Source organism: Hypanus sabinus, chromosome 1 (assembly GCF_030144855.1).
Source record: "Hypanus sabinus isolate sHypSab1 chromosome 1, sHypSab1.hap1, whole genome shotgun sequence".
NCBI classification, from domain to species: Eukaryota; Metazoa; Chordata; class Chondrichthyes; order Myliobatiformes; family Dasyatidae; genus Hypanus; species Hypanus sabinus.
Window position 1 is genome coordinate 174,017,574 of NC_082706.1, and position 22,643 is coordinate 174,040,216.

Sequence of the window (22,643 nt, forward strand, 5' to 3'; positions counted from 1 at the left end):
TTGAAATCTGTAGCGGGGAAGAAGGAGGGTCTGTCAAGGGCTTGAAACAATTAGTTATTTGGTTTGTATATCTACAACATGGCCACTGATTGAGACAGGTAAATGGTACTCCATAGTGACACTTGGTGGCCAGCATTTGAAAGTACAAAAAAAATCATGGGATTGCATTGCTATTGCTGTACATGTTTTGGCTAATGTCAATTTTGTAATTGGAGTTACAAATACTGCATTTAAATTAACAATTTAAGCACACATTTTATCTATTTAGAAATAAAACTTGAATAATTACAAATGTTCGAATGTCAATGTGCCAACAGGTGGATGTCCCGTAATGGCATTTTAAATGGGCATGTCTTCTCTCTTCCTGTCTCTGTACCACATTTTCTTTTGAAACTTAAGACCTGCTTAATTTTCTTTTTTTCCTTTTTAAACCGTCCAATCTTTTAAAACTTTTTCTGAGTGAGAATGTGCTTACTTTTCCAGTGAATTTAGAGGATTTTGGAGACTACATTGATTAGTAATGTTTCAATGTTGTTAGGTGCCTGCTGTTGGTTTCAGATCTCAAAAGCATGTAATAGGGCTCTAATTCAACAGTCTAAATCTGGTGTTTTTTATCCTCAAATATATTTTGCCTTATTTGACCAAATGCTGTGCAGGTGCATTGAAGACCCTATAAATTTTATAAGTGATATTTGTCTTTTCTAAGAGTGGCCCATATCTTTGTAGTTTTCCCATGAACCAATATCATTTGAGGTATTTGTGATATAGTGTGCGAAGATTGGTAGAGAATCTATGTACAGGTGTTGAGTGCATACAAATACAAGTGCTGGCAATATGCTTAACATATGATAACCCTTTGAGGGTTTTTTGAAACAGTTGAAGATTGGGAAAGGTGCTAACGCAACTTTTTTGTCATCTTTTGAGGGCTTTTTTTTAATGCCTCTGCTATTTCTGTTTGCAACAGAAATTTCTTAGTTAAGAAATTTGTGGGCTTAATTTCTTAACTGCAATTTCAAATTTGAATTAGGAAAAAATACTAAATTTATAATGCCATTGGTGATCTGTTTTTCCTTCAAATCCTGGAGATGCCTCATTGGTATATTACCAGAGCTGTGTAAAATCTGTTTCACTCTTTCTAACCAATTTTCCCAAACCCTATTGTGCTTTTTCGTTCCTGGCTCTAAATAAAAATATAAAATTGTTGCAGCTAAGATTTCTGTAAACAAAGTGGAATGAATGTTTGATCTTTTGTTGCTGGTCAAGGGCCTGGCCTGTAATTTCCTGCGCACATGAGCGTACTTCACAGCACTGTTTACTTTGGAAAGGAGCTGAAATCTGTAGCTAATTAATGCAATACAATTGTGCTATGTTTGGTTTGTCTTTTAGTCTTAACTGCTTATTGAAATTTCGGAAGTGTGATATTAAAATAATATTAGGAAAACCACTGAATATTTTAGAATTGTCCATGGCAGTTTCTCAATGCACTGTTGAGAGTTCTTTGCATTGTGTATGTTTTAATTCCTGTGCTTTTTAAAATCCCATGCAGTAAGTACAACACCTATAGTAAATTCATTAAAAGTTCTCTTGAAATTGTTACTTTGTCTTGGAGTATTGCTAAGCAAGTTTACAAGGTATTTTGTTTGCAAACCACTTCCTTAAAGAACTACTGCAATATGCAAATTTTGCAAGTGAACCATCTGTCTAGAGCTAACAAGTGAAACAAATTGGCATTATGATAAATATTACTGGTTTTAAATCACTATTGTGTGCAAAATATAAGGTCTGGATTTAAACAGCTTACTTTGATCTAATTAACAGTGCACCACTTCTGTTTCCATTTTCTAAATTTTAATTGTCCTTGCCCTATATCTATTTGATATGTTTACTGGGAGTGCATTCAGCTAAATTTTTTCAGGTGATGCTTCTGTGAGGTTACTTGCAGGGAGCCTGCAGATATAGGCAAATGATTGGACGTCAAAGATGTGTACAATTGATATTAAAATTTGTCTTTTTAGGATGCGTCAACTGGTCCGGTTACTGAGAAGATCATGAGTATGCGAATAGTGAAAAAAACAGTAAGTATTAAAGTCTTAAGGTGCAGTATCTGGGTTGTAATTGACATGTAGCTCTTTCCCTAATTCTCACTTTTCAGTCTGTATTATAGGCATTTGAATTGTTAGTAACAGCTGGTGGCCATGTAACAGTAGCAATATAGAATTTGAGCATATTAAAATCCTTTGGCGGCTGTTGATTATATGGATTGACTGCAATTTAGTATTTGAATGGTTGGCCTTGTACTGAAAAATGATCGGTGTGAAATGTTCTTATTCTGCAAAGAATACATAATTCTGTTTGAGTTATAAATTTTCCTTGGTAGGGGCTGTATTTTAAATTCCAACACATTTTGAGATTAGTTTTCAAGATTGCCAACAATAATACTTGTGGCTTCCAGTAGTGCAGCTGTAAACTGGCTGCTGCCTCAGGAAATGGTACATTTGGCATCTGCTTAACACTGTGGGTTTGGCAGGAAGCCAGGTCAAGGTCAGGTTATTGTGAATGGAGTAGCTGGTGGTTAAGGAGGAGATAAAATGATTCATGAGTTGGTTGACACAGTAAGCAGAGTAGTTGGAATTGATAGCTTTTTTTCAGGGTATTGCAGGGGGAAAAGTAATCTCCGCCAAAGGAAACTTTTGGTGTTCTTTTCTTTCTAATTCTACTTAAGTACATTACAACTGCATCCCTAACCACTTCATGGTGGTGAAGTGTCTGGAGACTTAAATGACAAATGGTTTGTGTTGACATTGGGTTCTAAAATGTGCTTGTGATTTCAGACCGAGTCTGGAGAAGAAGTTGAAGTAGAAGAACTATTTGTTAAATACAAAAACTAGTAAGTATGTTGGTGGATTCATTTTAAAACTGGATCAAACTGTAGCACAAAGATTATAAATTATTTACTTTGATACCCATGAGGGTTACTGCCCTGCATAGAGTTTGAAAGGCACTAAACGGAAAATAAAGTACCCTCTATCTCAATTAGTGTTCCTCTCAACATTGTCCTCAAAGCTTTTGTCTTTCTTACTAAGGAACTGCACATTTTGTATTTCTGAGTCTTGCACAGTTATCTGCTGTATAATTTTCATTAACAGATTAAAGAATTGCAAATAAGCAGGAAGGAAGGAAACAGACTAATGAAAATGCAGGAAATAAACAAGTAGCAACAGATTAAAAAATAAAGCTTCAGTAGCAAGCTAATTGTCAAGCAGAAGGGAGACAAATTAAATTAGTGAAAGGAATTAAATATTTTTAAATTGAACATCTTGTCGATAACTAGAAATGGGAATATTAAAGGTCCAGCATTCCAATAACCTTTAATAATATAAAATGTAATAGACCATCTGACGAGTTAAGAGAAGAATGAACTTCAAAGTAAATTTATTATCAAAGTTCATATATGCCACCATATACAACCACAACATTCATTTTTTTGCAGACGTGCTCAATAAAACTAATAACCATGACAGAATCAATGAAAGTGCACCAACAGGATAGGCAAACAACCAATGTGCAAAAGACAGATTGTGCAAATACAAAAAGGGAAAAAAAGTAAATAAATAAGCAATAAATATTGTGAGCATGAGATGAGTCCCTGAAAGTGAATCTCTAGGTTGTGGGAACAGTTCAGTGATAGGGCAACTGATGTATACCCTCTCGTTCAAGAGCCTAACTGTTCCTGAACCTGGTGGTGTGGGTCCTGAGACTCCAGTACCACCTTCCTGATGGCATAAGCAAAAGAGAGCTTGACCTGGGCAGTAGAGGTCTCTGATTATGGATGCTGCTTTCCAGTTACAATGCTCTGTGTAGATGTGTTCAGTGATTAGCTGCCATTACCTATGAGAGGGCTATCTCCACTACTTTTTGTGGACTTTTCTGTACAAGGGCATTGGTGTTTTCATACCAGGCCATGATTCAACCAGTCAATATAGTTTCCACTGCACATCTATAGAAGTTGGTCATGGTTTTAGATGACATGCCAAATCTTCGCAAGCTTCTAAGAAAGTAGAGGTGCTGTTGTGCTTTCTTGGAAATGGCTCTTGCATGCTGGACCCAGAACAGATCCTCTGAAATTATAACTCTGAAGAATTTAAATTCCTCTACGATTGTTGCCATGAATTGAAAGTAGATGTCCAGCATCTCACTATTTTGCATATGATAAAAATAGACTTACTATTTGACTATACTTTCCACAAAGATATTCATTCAATGTTTTTACCACTGATTTGGTAACATGATCATTACATCCTAGTTCAGAGTGAAAAGGTTTAGGATGTCAACGGGTACAGAATTGTGAAATTATCATCATTTGCCATTTGCACCTGTAATTTATAAATGCACCAACACAAATATGCATGTTACTCTGGAATTTATTCATCACTACAATGCATAATAGATTCTCTTTTCTTTAATTCATACATCAATGAGTATGGGTAAAACTTCCAAATATAACTATGGTGATATACATGATGTACAGCCTTACCCATCCCAAATTATTTTAAGTTGTTGGCTTTCTGCCCTACCCTTCAGGATTTTATGTTAAAGTGGTATTGCATGGAGTGTTTAAAAGAGTTTTTTTTTTGAAGTAAATGATTTCCTATACTCTGGGAAGCGAAGAGACCGGCAATCTACAGCTCACTTTAAAGTGTCAGTGGTTTGTTTTTGTTTCATATGACTCTGAATCCACAAGCTGAACATAATTTAAACTCCTGACTGTTTGTCGTCCAGAGCCTTCTATGATCAATGTCTTTATTGAAACTACTCATTGGCAATGCTATAAAATGAGGAAGACCAGTGCATTTGTATAGTTGATATCTGTACTAAATGAAAATATTAAAAAAAATTCAGCTACTGAAAATCTGAAATTGACAATATGTTGGGGATAGTCAGCAGGTCAGCCTGCATCTGTGGAAAGAGAAACTGTTAATGTTTCTGGTTGAAGAGCCTGAGTTCTAACAAAGTTTCTTCCACTTGAACTGTTAACTGTTGCTTATTGCATTGATGTTTCCACAATCATCTGATTTTGTTAATGTTATGTGCACTAAATGTATAAACATTAGTTGAGGTTAGTGTGTCATTTGTATTGTGACATTAGTATGGACTGGCTTCTTTGCTGACCAGCTGATTGATACTCATATATTTCTTGAGTTGGGAATAACTACTACCAACTACTGACTTTCAGTTGAGTCTCTACTCAGATCTAGATTAAATCTGGACTTTGATCTGCATGTCTCTTACAGAATAGTTATTTTACTCAGTACTTTGCCATTTAGTCAGTCAGGCCTAATTTTGCTTTGTCCAATAGATTTATGAGCAAAAACAAATAGAATTATTTCTGCAAGAGATGTTTCTGCATTTTCCTCAGTCAAACTAACAGTTGAGTTGCACAATGCAAAATACCTCAGATGCTGGAAATCTGAAATATGACAAAGTTTCGGTCTGACAGTGTCTGTGGAGGGAGAAATTGGTAGTGTTTCATCAGAGCTGGGAGAGTTGCAGGGAGACAGGGAAGTCTGAAAGAAAAGTGGAATTCAGTTGTTGGTTGGAGGCTTGAAGAGGTTGAATGGCACTGGTGTTATTAGCTGAAAGAGAATTGTAAAGGCAAGTTATTAATGAGAGGTTTGTCTACAGGGATGTGAATGGAGAAGATAAATTGAAATATGATTTTGCCAGAAGAGGAGAAAACAGAAAAATGAGATGGCAAATTAAAAATGACTAGAAATTGAACAGTCAGGGTCATCCAAGTGGGCTAATCAGGTGTTTTCCACAATAGTCAACTGTGTGTGGTAGGTTCAGAAGCAATTTAATTTCATTGTCACAGGAAGGGAAGTTGTAAAAGAATAGGTGTTAATTCATCTGTAATTATGTTGGAAGATGTGGTGACATGGGTTTCTCTTGTGCAAGACCATCCTGGAGGGAAGTGCCTCTTCAAAATGATGCAAGGTAGTTTAGAGGTTGGAGGGTGGTGGCAATGTGCCTTGTGCTGGCATTGACATGGGGACAGTAAAACATGACTGAAGTCAGCTGATGGAGCTGAAAATGAGGATAAGTGGATCCTTGTTTTTGTTCCAGGTAGAATCAACAGAACTGCAGGAAATGGAACAGAAGCAGTTGAGATAAAGACATTACAGAGGCACCAGTGTGGAAGTTTTATTTTCTGAACAGATGTAATGGAGAATGTAATGGGATCCTTGCAGGAAGCAGGGTGGGAATCTGTGAGCACATAGTGAATATTGGATCACCCACAAAATGCAAAAAGGAGAGGGAGGGAAGTAATAGAAATGCATCCGTCATATACAGAAGTGAGGACAGGGTGAAAGTTGGTAGCAAAGGTGTTGGAGATTTTTGAGTTCCATTGAAGGGCAGAAATAGCGATAGTCATCACTGCACTGGAATACATTTGGGACAAGGTGGATGGGTACTGAGTGAAGAAACATTCTACGTATTCCCCAAAGGTTCATAGCCTTACATGCATACACATCGCCAAAGCTATGCTACTTAATTAGAGGAAGTGTGTGGAGTTAAAGGAGTAGTTTTCAATGAAAAGTTCAGCCAAGTTAGAGGGTGGTCTGTTTTGAGAAAGGTATGAAGGGTTCTCGAGCAATTCTAGAACAAGATGTAATGGTTTGACCATCCGTCCCGAAAGTGAGCTGGTTAAATCCAGAAGAATTATAAATTCAGTGTATCACAGATGTTGTAACTGTAGGAAGGATGAGATTAGACCAGGAATTTATTTTCACAAGAGAAAATCTGCAAATGTTGGAAATCCAAGCAACGCGCAAAATGCTGGAGGAACTCAGCAGACCAGCCAGCAAAAGGGTCTTGGCCTGAAATGTTGACTGTACTTTTTGCAAAGATGCTGCTTGGCTTTCTGAGTTCTTCCAGCATTTAAGTGTGTTGCCAAAAATTTATTTTACTGGACAAGAGAAGGCTGAAATGTTGGGTCTTGCTAAACAGTCCTGCTTTCGATCTTTAGGTGGAGGTAAAAGCAAGCTGTATAATTGGGGGACTGTGGCTGAAAGTTGTAGAGAGGTCATATCTAGTGAAAATATAGTCAGTAACCATCTGCCAGATGTGGTGGGTTCATGGTATGGAAGGAGCAAGTGTAACAACTGGCATTTGGACTCTGCAAGGTAGGGATTTCCCAAACTATACAACTGAACCATTGTCAGCAGATTGGTCTTTGGCACAGTCCTGGAGTTTTGGGAGGGAGGTAGTGATGTAGGTGTGAGTATATGGAATGGAAAAATACCCAGTGTCAGGTTCACATTTTACAGTCATAGATCTGGGAAAGGGTTAGAGGCGAGAGAAAAGGGATCCAGAAATTATGAAGGTTCAAGATGGTATCTAAAGGAAGGCTCCTAGCTGCAGAATCAATCAGAATCAATATTTTAGTGAAAAGGTTGGAGGGTTTGTGAAGAAGTGAATTGAGTTTTAATTATGGGGGGTTGGGAAGAGTTGAAAATGGGCAATGTGTGAGTGGATCTCATTGGCATCAAGGCAGCATTTGACTGCTTAGCATGATGGATATTAAGTAAAAATTGAATTCTCCACTAAGGAATCATGTCTGCGCTAAATAAAAGTGAAGATGATTGTAAATTGGATGTCATTCATTTAATGTCATTCATTTAAGCTCAAGCATATTTCTGCAGTTCCCAGTATGTTATGCTAGGCAAAGCCAATAGTGATCTTTTGTCTATCATAATAGCAGAAATAAAGATTTTAATAGATAATTGCAGTTGCTTAGAGATACAGCACAGTAACAAGCCCATCTGGCCCAATAAGCTTCTGCTACCCAATTACACCCATGTGACCAATTAACTCATACACCTTTGAAATGTGGAAACTGGAGGCCCCGGAGGAAACCCACACAGTCACGGGGAGAAAGTACAAACTTATAGGCAGTAATGGAATTGAACCTGGGTTACTGGAGGTATAATAGCGTAATGCTAGCCACTATGTTGCTGTGCTGCCCTGTTTTCTGAAATTTCATTTACAATTCCAAGTACTACGAACAATATGCTTGGGCTGAAGAATTGGAAGTAACATTCATATCATACTAGTGCCACCCAACTAACTTGTCTTAATATTCAAACAATCTCTCCTGAAGCTTCAATGACTGGCTCTCCTCCATTTAAAATCTTGGACTTAATTGGGACACTACAAACTTTTCAGCTGTGAAAACAGGTCATGTACTTCATGGTTTGTATTCACTCAGTTCATAACTCCCCAAAACTATTCCCACCATCTAGAAAGCACAGTTCTTGAACGTTGATAGATTACTCTGAATTTATCCACATCAATGCAACTCCAACAATCCTGGCAACCTCAATTTTTGAAACTCGCTATTTAATTGGCATCCGTTCCCTAATGTTATTTCTTCCCACCAATCCATTGAAACTGAAATATTTTTACTGTTTCATTGTACATGCATGTTGTAAGGCTGCTTTGACGATGCCCCTTAAACTTGTGACTACAATTTTAGAATCACAAATGCATAAAGTGGTGGTCACACACATTCTTTCCTTGACGTACTGGACAAATATTTTGGAACTCTACCAATTAGCTCTGACGTATCTACACCAGGTGAATTGCAAAATGTCAGGGTTGCTCAGCACCTCACCTCAAGGTCATTTAGGATGGGACTGGGTGGTGTGTGCCAACAGTCTCCAAATCCTATGAAAGAGGGGAAAAAAAGTCGTGGCATTCTGAAAAATAATTCTCTGTATAGACTGTTATGTTGCGTTAATTTGATTATGCACAAGTATTTTTGAACCTTTGTTCTATTGCATTTCAGAGGAATTAAAATATTAACCCTTCCCCTACCCCACCAAAGGCAAGTATAATTGGGTTGTTCTTGCTTCAATGTAATAATTGAAGTATTCATAATTTTGGTGATGTGATTTCTGAGTGTTTTTTTTTTCTTTTACCATCCTATCCCTCTCCTCAACCACACTCTTCAGTTCCTACCTTCATTGTCAGTGGACCACTGTGGAGCAACTGGCAAAGGACAAGAGAATCCATCAGAAGATTAAACGCTTCAAAGCAAAGCAAGCACAAATGAATAAGTTTCTCACTGAGGTCAGCATTTTATTTTCATAGATTAGTAAATTTATCTTTGTGTTGCTCAAATTGTTTTCTAAGGCATTTTCAATATTCATGTTCTTGTTAATCCATGCACTTGCATACTTTTTTGAATTTTTTTATTCAGTAAGCTTTCTTCATGATCTAGGCTCCACCCCAACTCATTGTTTTGTTTCATTTGTCATCCCTTGATGTCTGCATTGCCTGACTTTTACAGTACAACTCTCATTTTCTTGCATTGTTGCCTACCTTTCTTAGTCTATTTCTGTTCCCTTTTTTTTCTTCTGCTCTGAGCCTCTTGCCTCCCCCATGCTTTCTCTTGACTCTTTGCATTCACTATCATGTATAATCTTTTGGTGACCTGAATGCGTTGCACAGCTCCTTTGATACACTTGGCCACATTTTCCCCTTTTAGTACCTTTCCTCTGTGGCATTAAGCTGTGTCTTGGTTTTAGTCACTTTAAAGAAAATAGTTAGACATTTTCAAGTTTTTCTTAGCATTTTCTTTTCACTTATTGTTTCTTTGTTCATATTACTTCATCCACTTATTTTTAACAGTGACAAGCAAGCTGGTATAGTGGAGGTGTTGATATTTTTAGTGAATTGCCAACCCTTTTTGTACACTGGCTGATTTTACTTTTTATTAACTTCAATTTCAAGACTAAAGACCATAAGACATAGGAGCAGAATTCGACCATTGATTCTGTGCTGCCATTTTATCATGTCTGATCCAACTCCCTCTCAGCATCAGTCTCCTGCCTTCTCTCCTTACCCTGGTCAATCAAGAATGTATCAAACTCTGCCTTAAATATACCCAATGACTTGGCCTCAAATATACCCAATAAATTGTACTCCACAGCTGCCTGTGGCAACAAATTCCACAGATTCACTACTCTCTGGCTAAATAAGTTCCTCCTCATCTCATTTCTAAATGGGCATCCCTCTTTTCTGAGGCTGTGTCCTCTGGTCTTAGACTCCCCTACCATAGGAAATGTCCTCTCCACATCCACTCTCTATAGAGGCCTTTCATTATTTGATACCTTTCAATGATATCCCCCTCACTCTTCGAAATTCCAGTAAATACAGGTTCAGAGCCATCAAACAGCCCTCCTATGATGAACCTTTCAGTCCTGAAATCATTTTCGTGAATCTCCTTTGACCCCTCTCCAGTGTCAGCACATGCTTAGATAAGGGGCCCAAAACTGCTCTCAATACTCCAAGTGAGCCCTCACCATCACCTTGTAAAGCCTCAGCATTACATTTTTGCTTTAGTATTGTAGTCTTCTCGTAATGAATGCTAACATCTCATTTGCCTTCCTCATCACTGGCTCAAGCTGTAAATTAACCTTTAGGGAATCCTGCATAAAGGCTCCCAAATCCCTTTGCACCTCAGATTTTTGAATTTTCTCTCCATTTAGAAAATAGTCTACACAATTATTTCTTGTACAAACGTACATGACAGTACACTTCTTGATACTGTATTCTATCTGCTACTTTGCCCGTTCTCCTAATCTAAGTCCTTCTGTAACCTTTCTACTTTCTCAAAACTGCTTGCCCCTTCAGTTATCTTGGTATCATCTGAAAACTTGGCCACAAAGCTGTCAATTGCACCATTCAGTTATTAATTTACAACATAAAAAGAAGTGGTTCTAACCCTTGGAACACCACTAGTTACTGGCAGCCAACTAGGAAAGGCTCCCTTTATTCCCACTCTTTGCCTCCTGCCAATCAGCCACTGCTTTACTCATGCTCATATCTTTTCTGTAATAGAATGAACTCTTAACTTGTTGATCAGCCTCAAGTGGGACACTTTGCCAAAGGCAAAGAAACTCACCGATTCTCCTTTGTCTATCTTGTTGCTTCTTCAGAGTTCCCACAGATTTTTCAGGCATGACTTTCCCTTGAGGAAACCATGCTGATTTTGGCCTGTTTGATCATATGCCTTTATGTTCCCCGAAATCTCATCCTTAAGTGATCAACTCCACCATCTTCCCAGCTACTGAGGTCAGACTAATTGAGCTATAGTTTCCTTTCTTCTACCTCTCTCCCTTCTTGAAGAGTGGAATGACATTTGCGATTTTCATTCCTCCAGAACCATGCTAGAATCCATTGAAAAATCATTACTAATGCCTCCACAATGTCTTCAGTCCCTTCTGCCCCTGACACTTCCGGCATACTGTTTGTATCTTCAGTGAAGGCTGATGCAAAATACTTATTCAGTTCATCCCGCATTACTACCTCTCCAGCATCTTTTTCCAGTGGTCCGATTTCTACTCTTGCCTCTTTTATACTCTATATATCTTTTGGTATTGTTGGGTAGCTTACCTTCATATTCCACCTTTTTATACTTTGACGTTTTAGTTGTCTTCTGTTGGATTTTAAAAGCTTCCCAATCCTTTAACTTTCCACTAATTTTTGTTCTGTTATATGGCTATATTTGGCTTTTATGTTGCCTTCGACTTGTCAGCCACAATTGCATCATGCTGCCTTTAGAATACTACTACTACTTTGGGATGTATCTATCCTGTGTGCCTTTTAAATTGCTCCCAGAAACTCCAACCATTGCTGCTTTGCCATCATCCCTACTTGAGTTTCCTTCCAGACGATTTTGGCCAGCTCCTCTCTCATTCCTCTGTAATTCCCTTTACTCTGTAATACATCTAACTTTAGCTGTTCCTCAAATTGTAGGGTAAACTCTGCCATATTATGAGAACTGGTCCCTAAGGGTTTCTTTACATTAAGGTCTCTAATCAAATCTGGTTCATTGCATGACTCCCAATCCAGAATAGTATATCTCCTGTGGGCTCAACATGAGCTGCTCTAAAAAGATATCTTGTAGGTATTCTACAAATTCCTCCTCTTGGGATCCAGTACCAACCTTATTTTCTGAACCTGTCTGTATATTAAAATCCCCCTTGACTATTGTAACATTGCCCTTCATAGGAGGATGCCTCCTACTCATCAAGTGCCATTTATTTTTTAGTTAAAATTTTAAAGTTATTATTGTAGCTCCATGCTATAAGCCTGGCATTCTTGCCATATCGTTCCTATCTCACTCAACAGCCTTGGTTGGAATTGAACTACAACCTTGTCCATTTAAATTCAATCAATGATATCTCTTGGCATCTGTGATTGCCTAATTCTGTAATGTTACCTTCTCTGCCCTGACTCAGCACACCTGTTGAAGCTCTCATTTATGTCTCCATTACTTCTAGTCTCCATTGCCCCCCCTTGCAGACATCTTAGCCTTTGTCTTCCATCAGAAAATCTGTTGAACATATCCCAACACAACATCAAGCCCCGACTATCCATTACCCATGACTGTTTTAACATACATTACTTCCAAATATCGCATGCTTTGCATCTTGGTATTCAATGTTCTTCCTATAGCCTCAAGCCTTACATGCACTCACCCCTCTTCCCCTCATCCTCTTATTCAGTACTTGTCATTTGTCTTCACTCAGGGTAGCTGATCATGGCTTCAGACTGCTAGCTGCTTTGATGTAGAATTCACTCCTTAAACCTTTATGTTACTGCATCTCTTTCTTAGAAACTTAAAAGCCTTTCTTTAACTTGGACTTTTGGTCTCTCCTTTACCTATGTTAACTCAAGTTTTTATCTGCAGTGTTCCTTTGGGAAATTATGCAATCCAGAGGCACTATATTAATATCAATGGCATTATAAAGCATATACAGCCCTCTGTTTTTACTATATATGACTTAAAGCCCATGTTCAAATTACTGTGCCAAAGTTGTTTCTGTTGCAAATTTTGTAATAATACTTGCTCCGATTTTATTTTACTGTGCACTTGCCACAGTAAAATAAAGTAAAATGTTTCTTGTTGCTTTTGAAACACCAGCAATGACTTGTGGCTGGGAACAGAACCTACAAAATCTAATGAGAAAGAAAATCATTTTGTACACATCTAATTCATTGAATTAATTATGTTTTTTTGTTAATAAACTTACCAGAATGGGCAATTTTCTGCAGTCACTTCATTAGTTAGTTTTTGGTACAACAATTCATTTTAGGTCAAAATGCAGTTCACAATGTTAGCTTCGATCTGTAACATTTTACTGTTTGGCTTGATGAATCTGGTGTAACTCCTGCATAAGATGACTGTGTAATATATTTTCTTAAAATATAGCTGGGATTATCTAGCATATTGTAATTAAAAATTGTAGGCTAAATTGCAGAAGCTGGAGATGCAAGATAAACATTTTGGAGATGTCGTTTGTGAATAAAGGAACAGTTAACATTTCAGTGTGATGTTGACATATTTTGAAAGCTGATATATTTAACTTGTAGACAAGCAAGAGGTAGTGGAGAGCAATGGGGAAAAGGAGTGAATAATATTTGATAAGATAGAAACAAGATGAGTGACACTGTCTATTGTCAACCCTGAGGATATGCTAAAGGCATATTCTTGAAATATAAACCTTTTCAGGGAAGATGTTTAATAGAAGAACAGAGGAGAAAAATAAAAAGCTGGAACCCAGGTGAAGCAGTTCCTGGAAATGTGAAATCAAGAATGCTAGGAAAGCCAAGTGAGTCAGCTTCTGTGGAGAGAGAAAAACTGAGCTACATCAGAACTGGACAGAGATCAGAAAAGAGAAAAGAATGGAAATGCTTGAGATTTGAAGCAAAACATTCAGTTCAAGTAGCAAGTGCAATTTTGGTACTGCTTCAAGAAGTACACTTACAAAATAATTTAATGAGCTGGATTGTGTTACTTTCCAGCTGGTGGCTTTGTATTAGAACATCAGTTATGTCAGTTCTGTCATTCCATGACTATTCTTTGCAGCATAGAATTTTGAAATGAACTAGAGGTCAGGTTCTGCTACATCTAACCTTGTTAGAATTTTGAAATGAACTAGAGGTCAGGTTCTGCTACATCTAACCTTGTGCTTCACCACTAGAATTAGCACTCAGTCCTTGCCAAGTATGCAGTGTCTTAAGCTGAGGCTCCAAATGCATTTCACTTTCTTGAGCATTATACAAGAAATAGCTGTTGGCATAGCCTCTATTTTTATTGAAAGGGTAACTGCAGATAATGTATTTTACTTTAGTCTACCTAATTTTAACAGACTTAACTATTTCTATTTTGTAAAAGAGCTTCTAAATTTATTTTAATATTCCCTGATGTTGTTACTTGAATTCTTTTGAATAGGTTTTAAGTGTCTCACACTATTAACTGTCAAATACAATCTAATAAAAGCACGCCAGATCAGTATTGGGCTTTTCTCACCTGGCGTGGAGAGGATGTTTCCTATAGTGGAAGAGTCCAGGACCAGGGGGCACAGCTTGTGAAGAAAAGGATGTCCCAGAGAACAGGGATGAGGAGGAATTTCTTTAGCCAGTGGCTGATGAATCTGTGGAATTCATTGCCACAGATGGTTGTGAATGCCGAGTTATTGACTATTTAAAATACAGGTTAATAAGTTCTCGGTTGTAAGTGAGTCCAAGATTACAAGGCGAAGGCAGGAAAATGGGGTTGAGAGGGGTAATAAATCAGCTATGATGGAATAGTGGAGCAGACTTGATGGTCTGAATGACCTAATTATGCTCCCATGTTTTATGGTCTTATGGAGCCTATTCACCACTTTATTCATTCTCCAGGATACAGTTGTCACTCCAAATTCAGCATTCATAGTTCTCTAACTGTCCCTGAGATGCTGGTGATCTGCCTTTCGCTCTTCTGGCCTTTCGTGTGAGGTACTCCAGCAGCTCTGCAATGAGTTCTGGAGATTGGGTGAGGATGAAGGAACAGCAATATACTTCCAAGTCAGGGCGGTATACAACAGGAGAAACCTTTAAATGTTGGTGTTCCCAGCACCTACTATACCATTTTCCTCCACCTTGAGGCGAGTGAGTGGTTATGGGTTTGGGAGATGCTGTTGGACTTGCCGAGGCAAGTTTATGCAGTGATTTCTGCTGCCACTGTGCTCATGAAGGAGCTGAATGGTTAGAGTGGTAGGTGGCTGATAGTTGGATTGCTTAATACTGAATAGCTTAATATGAATTGTTGGATCTGCATTTATTAAGACACAATGATAGTATGCCATTAAGCTCCTGGTTTGTGCCTTTGTAGATGGTGGAGAGGCTTTTAGCATACGAGGTGGTAAGTCACTCACTGCAGGATGTCCAGCTCTATTATCTATTCTTTAGCCACAGTATTTCTGGCTGGTTCAATTGGGTTTCTAGACAGTGGTGATCCTAATAAGTTGATGGTGGGCAATCTGTAATGATATTATTGAAAGGGACACAGAAGCTTAGCCACTTTCTTTGGAGATTATCATTACTTGGTGCTTTATGTAGTGTGGATGTTACCTGCCACTTTTCAGACTATGTGTTAATGTTGTCTAGGTCTTGCTGCACATCAGCATGGATTGCTTCATTTGCTGAGTAAGGAATTGTGAACTATATTGAACGTTGCTGTCATTCCACTTAAGAGCTCATGAGAGAAGCAAGGTCATTTATCAAATAGCTGAACATGATTAGCCCGGAACACTGCTCTGAAAAACTCGTGCATTGATGTCCTGGTGCTCCAAGCAGCATACTCAGCTTTTCTATGAAATATGAATTCAGCCAGTGCAATTTTTTAACCACACAAAACATCTTTTAAATTTTTCCATATTGCATTACTCAGGTCTCTACTGCATATTTGGCCCAGGCAGTGATCACATCTGGAGCAGATTGGTTGTAATAACAACTAGGCTTGATATTGTTGAGCGGGGTATTGGTGATGAAGTGCTGCTTAAAAGCACTATTGGTGACAGCTTCCTTCTCGTTATTAGCTGGATTGAATTTGTCCTGCCTTTTCTGAATGGGCCATGAAACATTGTAAATTTTCCTCACAAGGTAGATTGTTCTGTTGTAACTGTACTGGAACTTATCTCTTGTCTTGACTAGTTCGGGAGCAAGTGTCTTTACTTCCCATCAGTGATATGGTGTTCTTTGTATTTGCTGTATCCAGCACGCTCATCCATTTCTTGAAAGCAGGTGGAATGAACTGAATTGGCAGGAAAGCACCTTTTGCAAGGGTATGGTTTGTCAGAAGGAAGCTGAGGTGGATTACTTACTCTGCTCCACCTCTGGCTGAACATGGTTGTGAATGCTTCAGCCATTAGCACTCGCGTGCTGGGCCCTGCTGTCATTCAGAGTTGCAATATTCATGAATTCCCTTTTTAGCCATTTAATTGTCCATCACTATTCAAGACAATTGAAATCAAAATATGCAGAGGCTGTAATGAAGTCAAAATGTTGGAAGTGCTCAGCAGGTCAGGCTGCATTTCTCCAAAGAGAAGCAATTAATATTTCTCAGAACTGAGGAGGAGAGAGGAAACTACATTGTGGAGATAGGAGGGTGAAACTGGGATGCCTGTGGGGATCAACTGCAAACAAGTTTATCTGGTTATTGAGTGAATAGGAGCCATTAGAGAATGAGGATGTAGAGCAGGCATGGGCAAACTACGGCCCGCGGGCCATATGCGGCCCGTTAAGCTTTTTAATCCGGCCCGCAGAACTTGATGAAATTATATTAATAAACCTTGTTAACGTTTTCTCCCCGCAATTCTGACGTTTTCCCAATAGATGACGCACTCTTTATACATTGACCTTTGTTGAGGTGCAGCGTATTACTCCACATTTGCGCTTTACTTTGTGACCTTGTGGCGACCCATTTCCTGGCACATCCGAACCGGCTCACAATTAGCCAGCGTTCCGGCTAAGAGAGATAGCCTGCGGGGATTTGCGAGCACAGAGCTCCGCATACCGGCGCGCTCTCCCTGCTTTGTCATTCTGCGGGTCGTTGTTGAGTTTTGGCACAGGGGACAATTGAATAAGAAGGAGCAGGACAAGTAGACCTGCATCTCCTACCGTTTTTGAAATAAAGACAGTCAGGAGGAGAGTGATGATGATAATATCTTGAAGGATAACAGAAATTTCAGTGCTTTAAAATAATAACTGTTACAATTTAAAAAAGCTGTATTTTATTCATTTAATTTTCAGTGTTTTAAAAGTCATTTCAATAAATAGCTAAATACCATGGGACTTCAAAGACAGATATTTTGTTGTAATGCATTTGTTCATCTTCAATTGAAATTAAAGCACATGTTTTCTACATATACCATGATATTTTATTTTCTCTTATGAGGTGTATTACCAAAACACTCCGTCCATCTGCTCCTGGTCCGGCCCCCGTCAAATTTTAGAACCCTTTGTGGCCCTCAAGTCAAAAAGTTTGCCCACCCCTGATGTAGAGCCAAAAGACATGTCAACAGGTCCTCCTTGCAGAGGTAGACAGCCAAAATCACAGATGGACATTTGATATATGTAGGAAAATTGATTTATCCGAAGTTGTGGAATTGTTTCTTAATTCTAGAAGGATACAACATGCCGAAACCGACAACGAGTTGTTGTACTTTGTGTGTATTGTGCCTCTATGTGACGCTATAGGATATCACAGACTGGTCAGTGGATAGCAACATGGCAGGCAATGGACATCTTTGATTTTCTTAAAGTTGAGTCTGTAAATCTGAAATAAAATCAGAAACTGTTGGAAACGGTCCATAGGCCAGGCAGCATCTCTGTAAAGTGAAGAGTCAACATGTCGGGTCAGAGAATTTTTCAGGTCTGAAAAAGTGATTTTTTTAAAAAAAAAAAGCAGGAAATTTTAAATTGCTGAGAAGTGTCAGGAGGGAGCGAATGGACAAAGGGCATATCTGAAAAGGTGAGACCAGATCAAATAGGTTAAAAGGATAAATGGCAAGTGATAATGCTGTTTTGTGGTATGTATTGCTATTTGCAGGGCTATGAAGTGGCCAGCAGATCTAGCTCTACTAAAAGGGGGGGGGGAGGGGAAGAGATAGAAAAAGTTCTGAAGAAAAAGTTAGTCACCTAACAATATACAATATAGAGTCTGGAAAGTTGCATTGTGTCATATGGGAGTATAAATGTCCCTTAAGCTTGCTTAGAACCTCAGTGTAACATTATGGAGGCCGTATATTGGTCACAGCGGGATATGCAATTAAAGTGGCCAGCAACTGGAAACTTGGTCACTCCAGTGGACTGAATGCAGGTGTTCTGCAAAGTGACTGCCCAGTCTGTGTTCGGTTCCTCCAGTATAGAGGCAGTACATTGTGCACACTGAAGTAAAGAAACTGGAGGAATGACAGCAGTTGCAAGCTGAGTTGAACCATGATCTTTTACTGTATTGGGTGTTCTCAATATAGTTGCAATCTTTGCCAATAGTTGGGAAGTGTATTTATCCTAATTACCATGACTGAAAGTATATTTTTGATTGTGAAATTTAAATGGCAATATGAATGTTTGTAACAAATCTTTTCATAATGGTGAAAATTCCATATAGATATAAATAATTAACTCCAGGGCATCATTTAGATTTGACAGTCATAGCACTAACTTCTAAAGGCTTCAGCTTTTTGGAAATTGCATAATTTCTCAAATGTTGCCCATTCATGTATTATAATTCACAGCATGTAAAATATTTTAATTTTTGAGAAAATTTGTAGAGTAATGAAGTGGTATAGGACACAAATCTGGAAGAGGTGTGTGTTTCATGGGTAGTGATCATGCTGAATTGTAGCCATGTCCACATTGTTGAAAGCTAATATGCACAGCAAAATAAGAAAAATAAATTCTTTGTGCTTTGTTGTCCCACCTATTTTTTCAGGTTGAGGATGAGCCTTTTAATCCAGATTATGTGGAAGTGGATCGAATACTTGATGTCTCACATAGCATTGATAAAGATAGTGGAGAGGTAACTTACATTTTTACTGACTTTTCTGAATGTTATTTTGCAAGAAATCAAGAATTAAAGGTGCTTTCATATATCATTTCCCCTATTTGGGTGTAGTTCTTTGACTTCATTAAGCGTGGTGCAATTTGATCAGTTTCATTGAAGTGACAATTGAAAGAATTATCTTATTTTTAGGATGAACTAAATCTTATATTAATGTGTACTGAAGTCCAAAGGCCATTATTTTCACTTTTTTACATGTGGTTGAGCAGTGAACAATATTGGTTAACAAACGTTTCCTCTTGAAAAATACTGTTTAAATTAATTTATTCTCCCCATGACTCCCAACTAAGCATCTTTAAAATTCTTGGATGGTTCACATGAGAATTTCACTCAATAACCATAGTCAGGAATTGAAGATCAGTATTAATTTTGAAGTGTACTTTCAATTGTTTATCAACTTCAATACTTTTTCAACTTGAGTGTATATTTTATTCCAACTTGTAGTATTGTTGCCATTCATTTGTAGCCTATATCTAGGATTATTGCTTTTATTTGTATGTCTCTTGTGGATGCATTCAAAATATAGCATGGAGTTTTTGCTGTGTTGATGTAAAGAGATCATTATTATAAATGTTATGATAAGAATCAATGCAATAATAAAACACTGCATAGCAATCTGGCATTGATGACCCAAGACCTGTAACAAAACAGATGACTGTCAACCCATCTTCAAATACTATTCAGTTCAGGATCAATTAGAATTACTGTAAACAATACTGCCTATTCAGCAGTACTCATATCGTGTGAATAAGCAAGAAAATCTTTACCTTGCTAATTTGTGCCGAACTCAGGTGGAGTTCATCTGCACTCGACTGGATGTTAGTTTTGTCTGAATTTTAGGAATGAGAAACTACTGTTTCAGGTTGCTAGAATTCAATTGGAAGTATGTACATGAAAGCCCCAAAATGGGCTGTTTATGCAGTGAGTAGGTGAAGATCAAATTTGAATTTCCATGAAGAATAAGATTGTTGTGAAAAACGAAGATCTTTCCATTAGAGCAAGTTATGAAAAAACCTGGAAAAAAGGCAATAAATGTTTTGAAGAAAAGACTGGTGTGAAATTGATCTTGAAGCAGTGTGTTCATTTATCACTTAAATCTTGTGTATGGGATGACCTAAACATTATGTCATACTTAAAAAGAAATTGTATTCATTGTAAATTAATTTGTTAACTTAATTGAACTCTTTAATTGAATCAATCGGATTTATTATTATGGACACAATGTGAAATTTATTGTTTTGGGTCAGCAGTACAGTGCAAAGAATATAGGATGGTAGAAGTGGTAGAGGCAGGTTCAATATTGTCATTTAAAGTAAAATTGGATAGGTATATGGACAGGAAAGGAATGGAGGGTTATAGGCTGAGTGCAGCTTGGTGGGACTAGGTGAGAGAAAGTGTTCGGCATGGTCTAGAAGGGTCGAGATTACCTGTTTCCATGTTGTAATGGTTATATGGTAGTATGTTGAAATCTGATTGTGGTGGGGGAAGAAGCTGTTCCTAAATTTTTGAGTGTCTTCAAGCTCCTGTACCTCAAGTCAGTAACAAGAAGAGGGCATGTCCCAGATGCTAAGGTTTCTTAATGATGGTGCCACATTGAGGCACCAACTCTTGAAAGTGTTCTCTGGTAGGGGAGGGTTCTGCCCGTGATGGAACTGGCTGAATCTGTAACCCTCTGCAGCTTCTTTTAGTTCTGTGCATTGAGGTTCCATAACAGGGTACGATTAAAAAGTCAAAATGTTCTCCAGAAATTTGCAAAGGTCTACGATGACATTACAAATCTCCTCAAATTCCCAACAAAGAGCTCCTGGTGTGCCTTCCTTGTAATTACATCAATGTGTTGGGCCTATGAGATGGCTTTTTAGAGCAGATTGTGGTTGAGCCTAATTGGGGAACAGCAATTCTGAATTTGGTGTTATTTAACTACCCAGATTTGATTAGTGAGTTTAAGGTAAAGGAATCCTTTGGAGGCAGTGATCATAGTATGATAGAATTCACTCTGCAGTTTGAGAGGGAGAAGGTAAAGTAAGATGTATCAGTATTACAGTGGAGAAAAGGGACATGAGCAAGGAGCTGGCCGAAATTGATTGGAATGAGAGATATGCAGGGATGACAGAAGAACAGCGAAGACTGGAAGCAATTAGGAAGGTGAAGAAAAAATAAATCCCAAAGATTGATTAGTATTCTAAAGGGAGGATAAGGGAACTGTGGCTGGCAAAAGAAGTCAAAGATTAAAATCAAAACAAAGGACATATAATATAGCAAAAATTAGCTGGAAGGTAGAGGATCGGGAAGCTTTTAAAAACTAACAGATGGCAACTAAAAAGCCATAAGGGGAGAAAAGATGACATATGAAAGTAAGCTAGCTAATAATGTAAAAGAAGATGCAAAATGTTTTTTTCCAATAGGTAAAGAGTAAAATTGGATATTGGACCACTGGAGAGCAAATAATGGGTGATAAAGAAATGGCAGACAAACTTAAATATTTTGCATCAGTCTTCACAGTGGAAGTCACTAGCAGAATGTCAGAAGTGTGAGGGTGTCAGGGGGCAGAAGTAAATGTGATTAATGTGATTACTTTACTAAGGAGAATGTACTTGGGACCCTGAAAAGTCTGAAGGTAGCTAAGTCATTCCAGGTGGAATGCACCCCAATCCTAGATTGCTAGATGAAGTGATTGTGGAGGCGTTAGTAATGATATTTCAAGAATCACTAGTTTCTGGAATAGTTCCAGAGGATTGGAAAATTGCAAAATGTTCTCCTCTCTTAAGGGTGAGAGGCAAGAAGACAATAAATAGTAGAACAGTTAGCTTGCCTTCAGTGGTTAGGAAGATGTTGGAATCTATTATTAAAGATGAGATTTCAGGGTACTTAGGAGAATATGATAAAATTGGCCAAAGTTAGCTTGGTTTCCTTAAGGGAAAATCTTGCCTAGCATATCTGTTGAAATTTTATGCAAAAATAAAACTCAGAATAGATAATAGAGAATTGGTGGATGTTGTGTACTTGAATTTTCAAAAGGCCTTTGACAAGGTGGTACACATGAGGCTGCTGAACAAGATAAGTGCCCATGGTATTGCAGGAAAGATACTAGTATGGATAAAAGATTGGCAGACTGGCAAGAGGCAGGGTGAGAATAGAAAGTGCCTTTTCTGGTTGGCTGCTGGCAGAGGACGGAGTTAGGACCAATTTTTTTCACGTTCTATGTCAATAATTTGGATGATGGAATTGATGGCTTTTTGGACAAATTAGCAGATGTTATGAAAATAGGTGGAGTGGTAGTTAGTGTTGAGAAAGCAGTGAGTCTGCGGAAGGATTTACACGAGGGGGTTCCCAACCGTTTTATGCCATTAACTGATGGGACTTACACAGACAGGACCTAGAAGAAGTAGCGAATGGGAGGTGGAGAGAGACTGTGGCTATTTACTCTATCATGCATCTTACCTTGTACACCTCTGTCAAGTCATCAAAACAGATAAAATATATAAGAGAATTATTCTTTTTACGTATTTTCAATAATGGAGGGTCTTCCACTGGATTCCATAATGAGGAATGAACCAGTGCAACAAGGAAGTTAAAGTAGGTGGACATTAAGGCCATAAAATGATCATGGAGATAGACACAAATATCAGAAGCATAATGTTAATAAACTAGATAAAATAATAATTTTGAGGGTCTTGACATAAAC

At 38.1% G+C, this 22,643-nt stretch overlaps 1 protein-coding gene across 5 annotated transcripts in view; it reads left to right on the forward strand.

Moving 5' to 3' along the window:
* chd7 (chromodomain helicase DNA binding protein 7) overlaps nucleotides 1-22,643 on the forward strand; it is a 225,670-nt gene that overhangs the window by 112,317 nt on the left and 90,710 nt on the right. For all 5 annotated transcript variants that reach the window (XM_059981663.1, XM_059981655.1, XM_059981646.1 and 2 more), the window contains exons 6-9: nucleotides 2,016-2,075; nucleotides 2,832-2,887; nucleotides 9,015-9,132; nucleotides 18,830-18,916. In XM_059981663.1, the coding sequence (XP_059837646.1) occupies nucleotides 2,016-2,075; nucleotides 2,832-2,887; nucleotides 9,015-9,132; nucleotides 18,830-18,916 (321 nt within the window). The remainder of the gene's footprint in view (nucleotides 1-2,015; nucleotides 2,076-2,831; nucleotides 2,888-9,014; nucleotides 9,133-18,829; nucleotides 18,917-22,643) is intronic.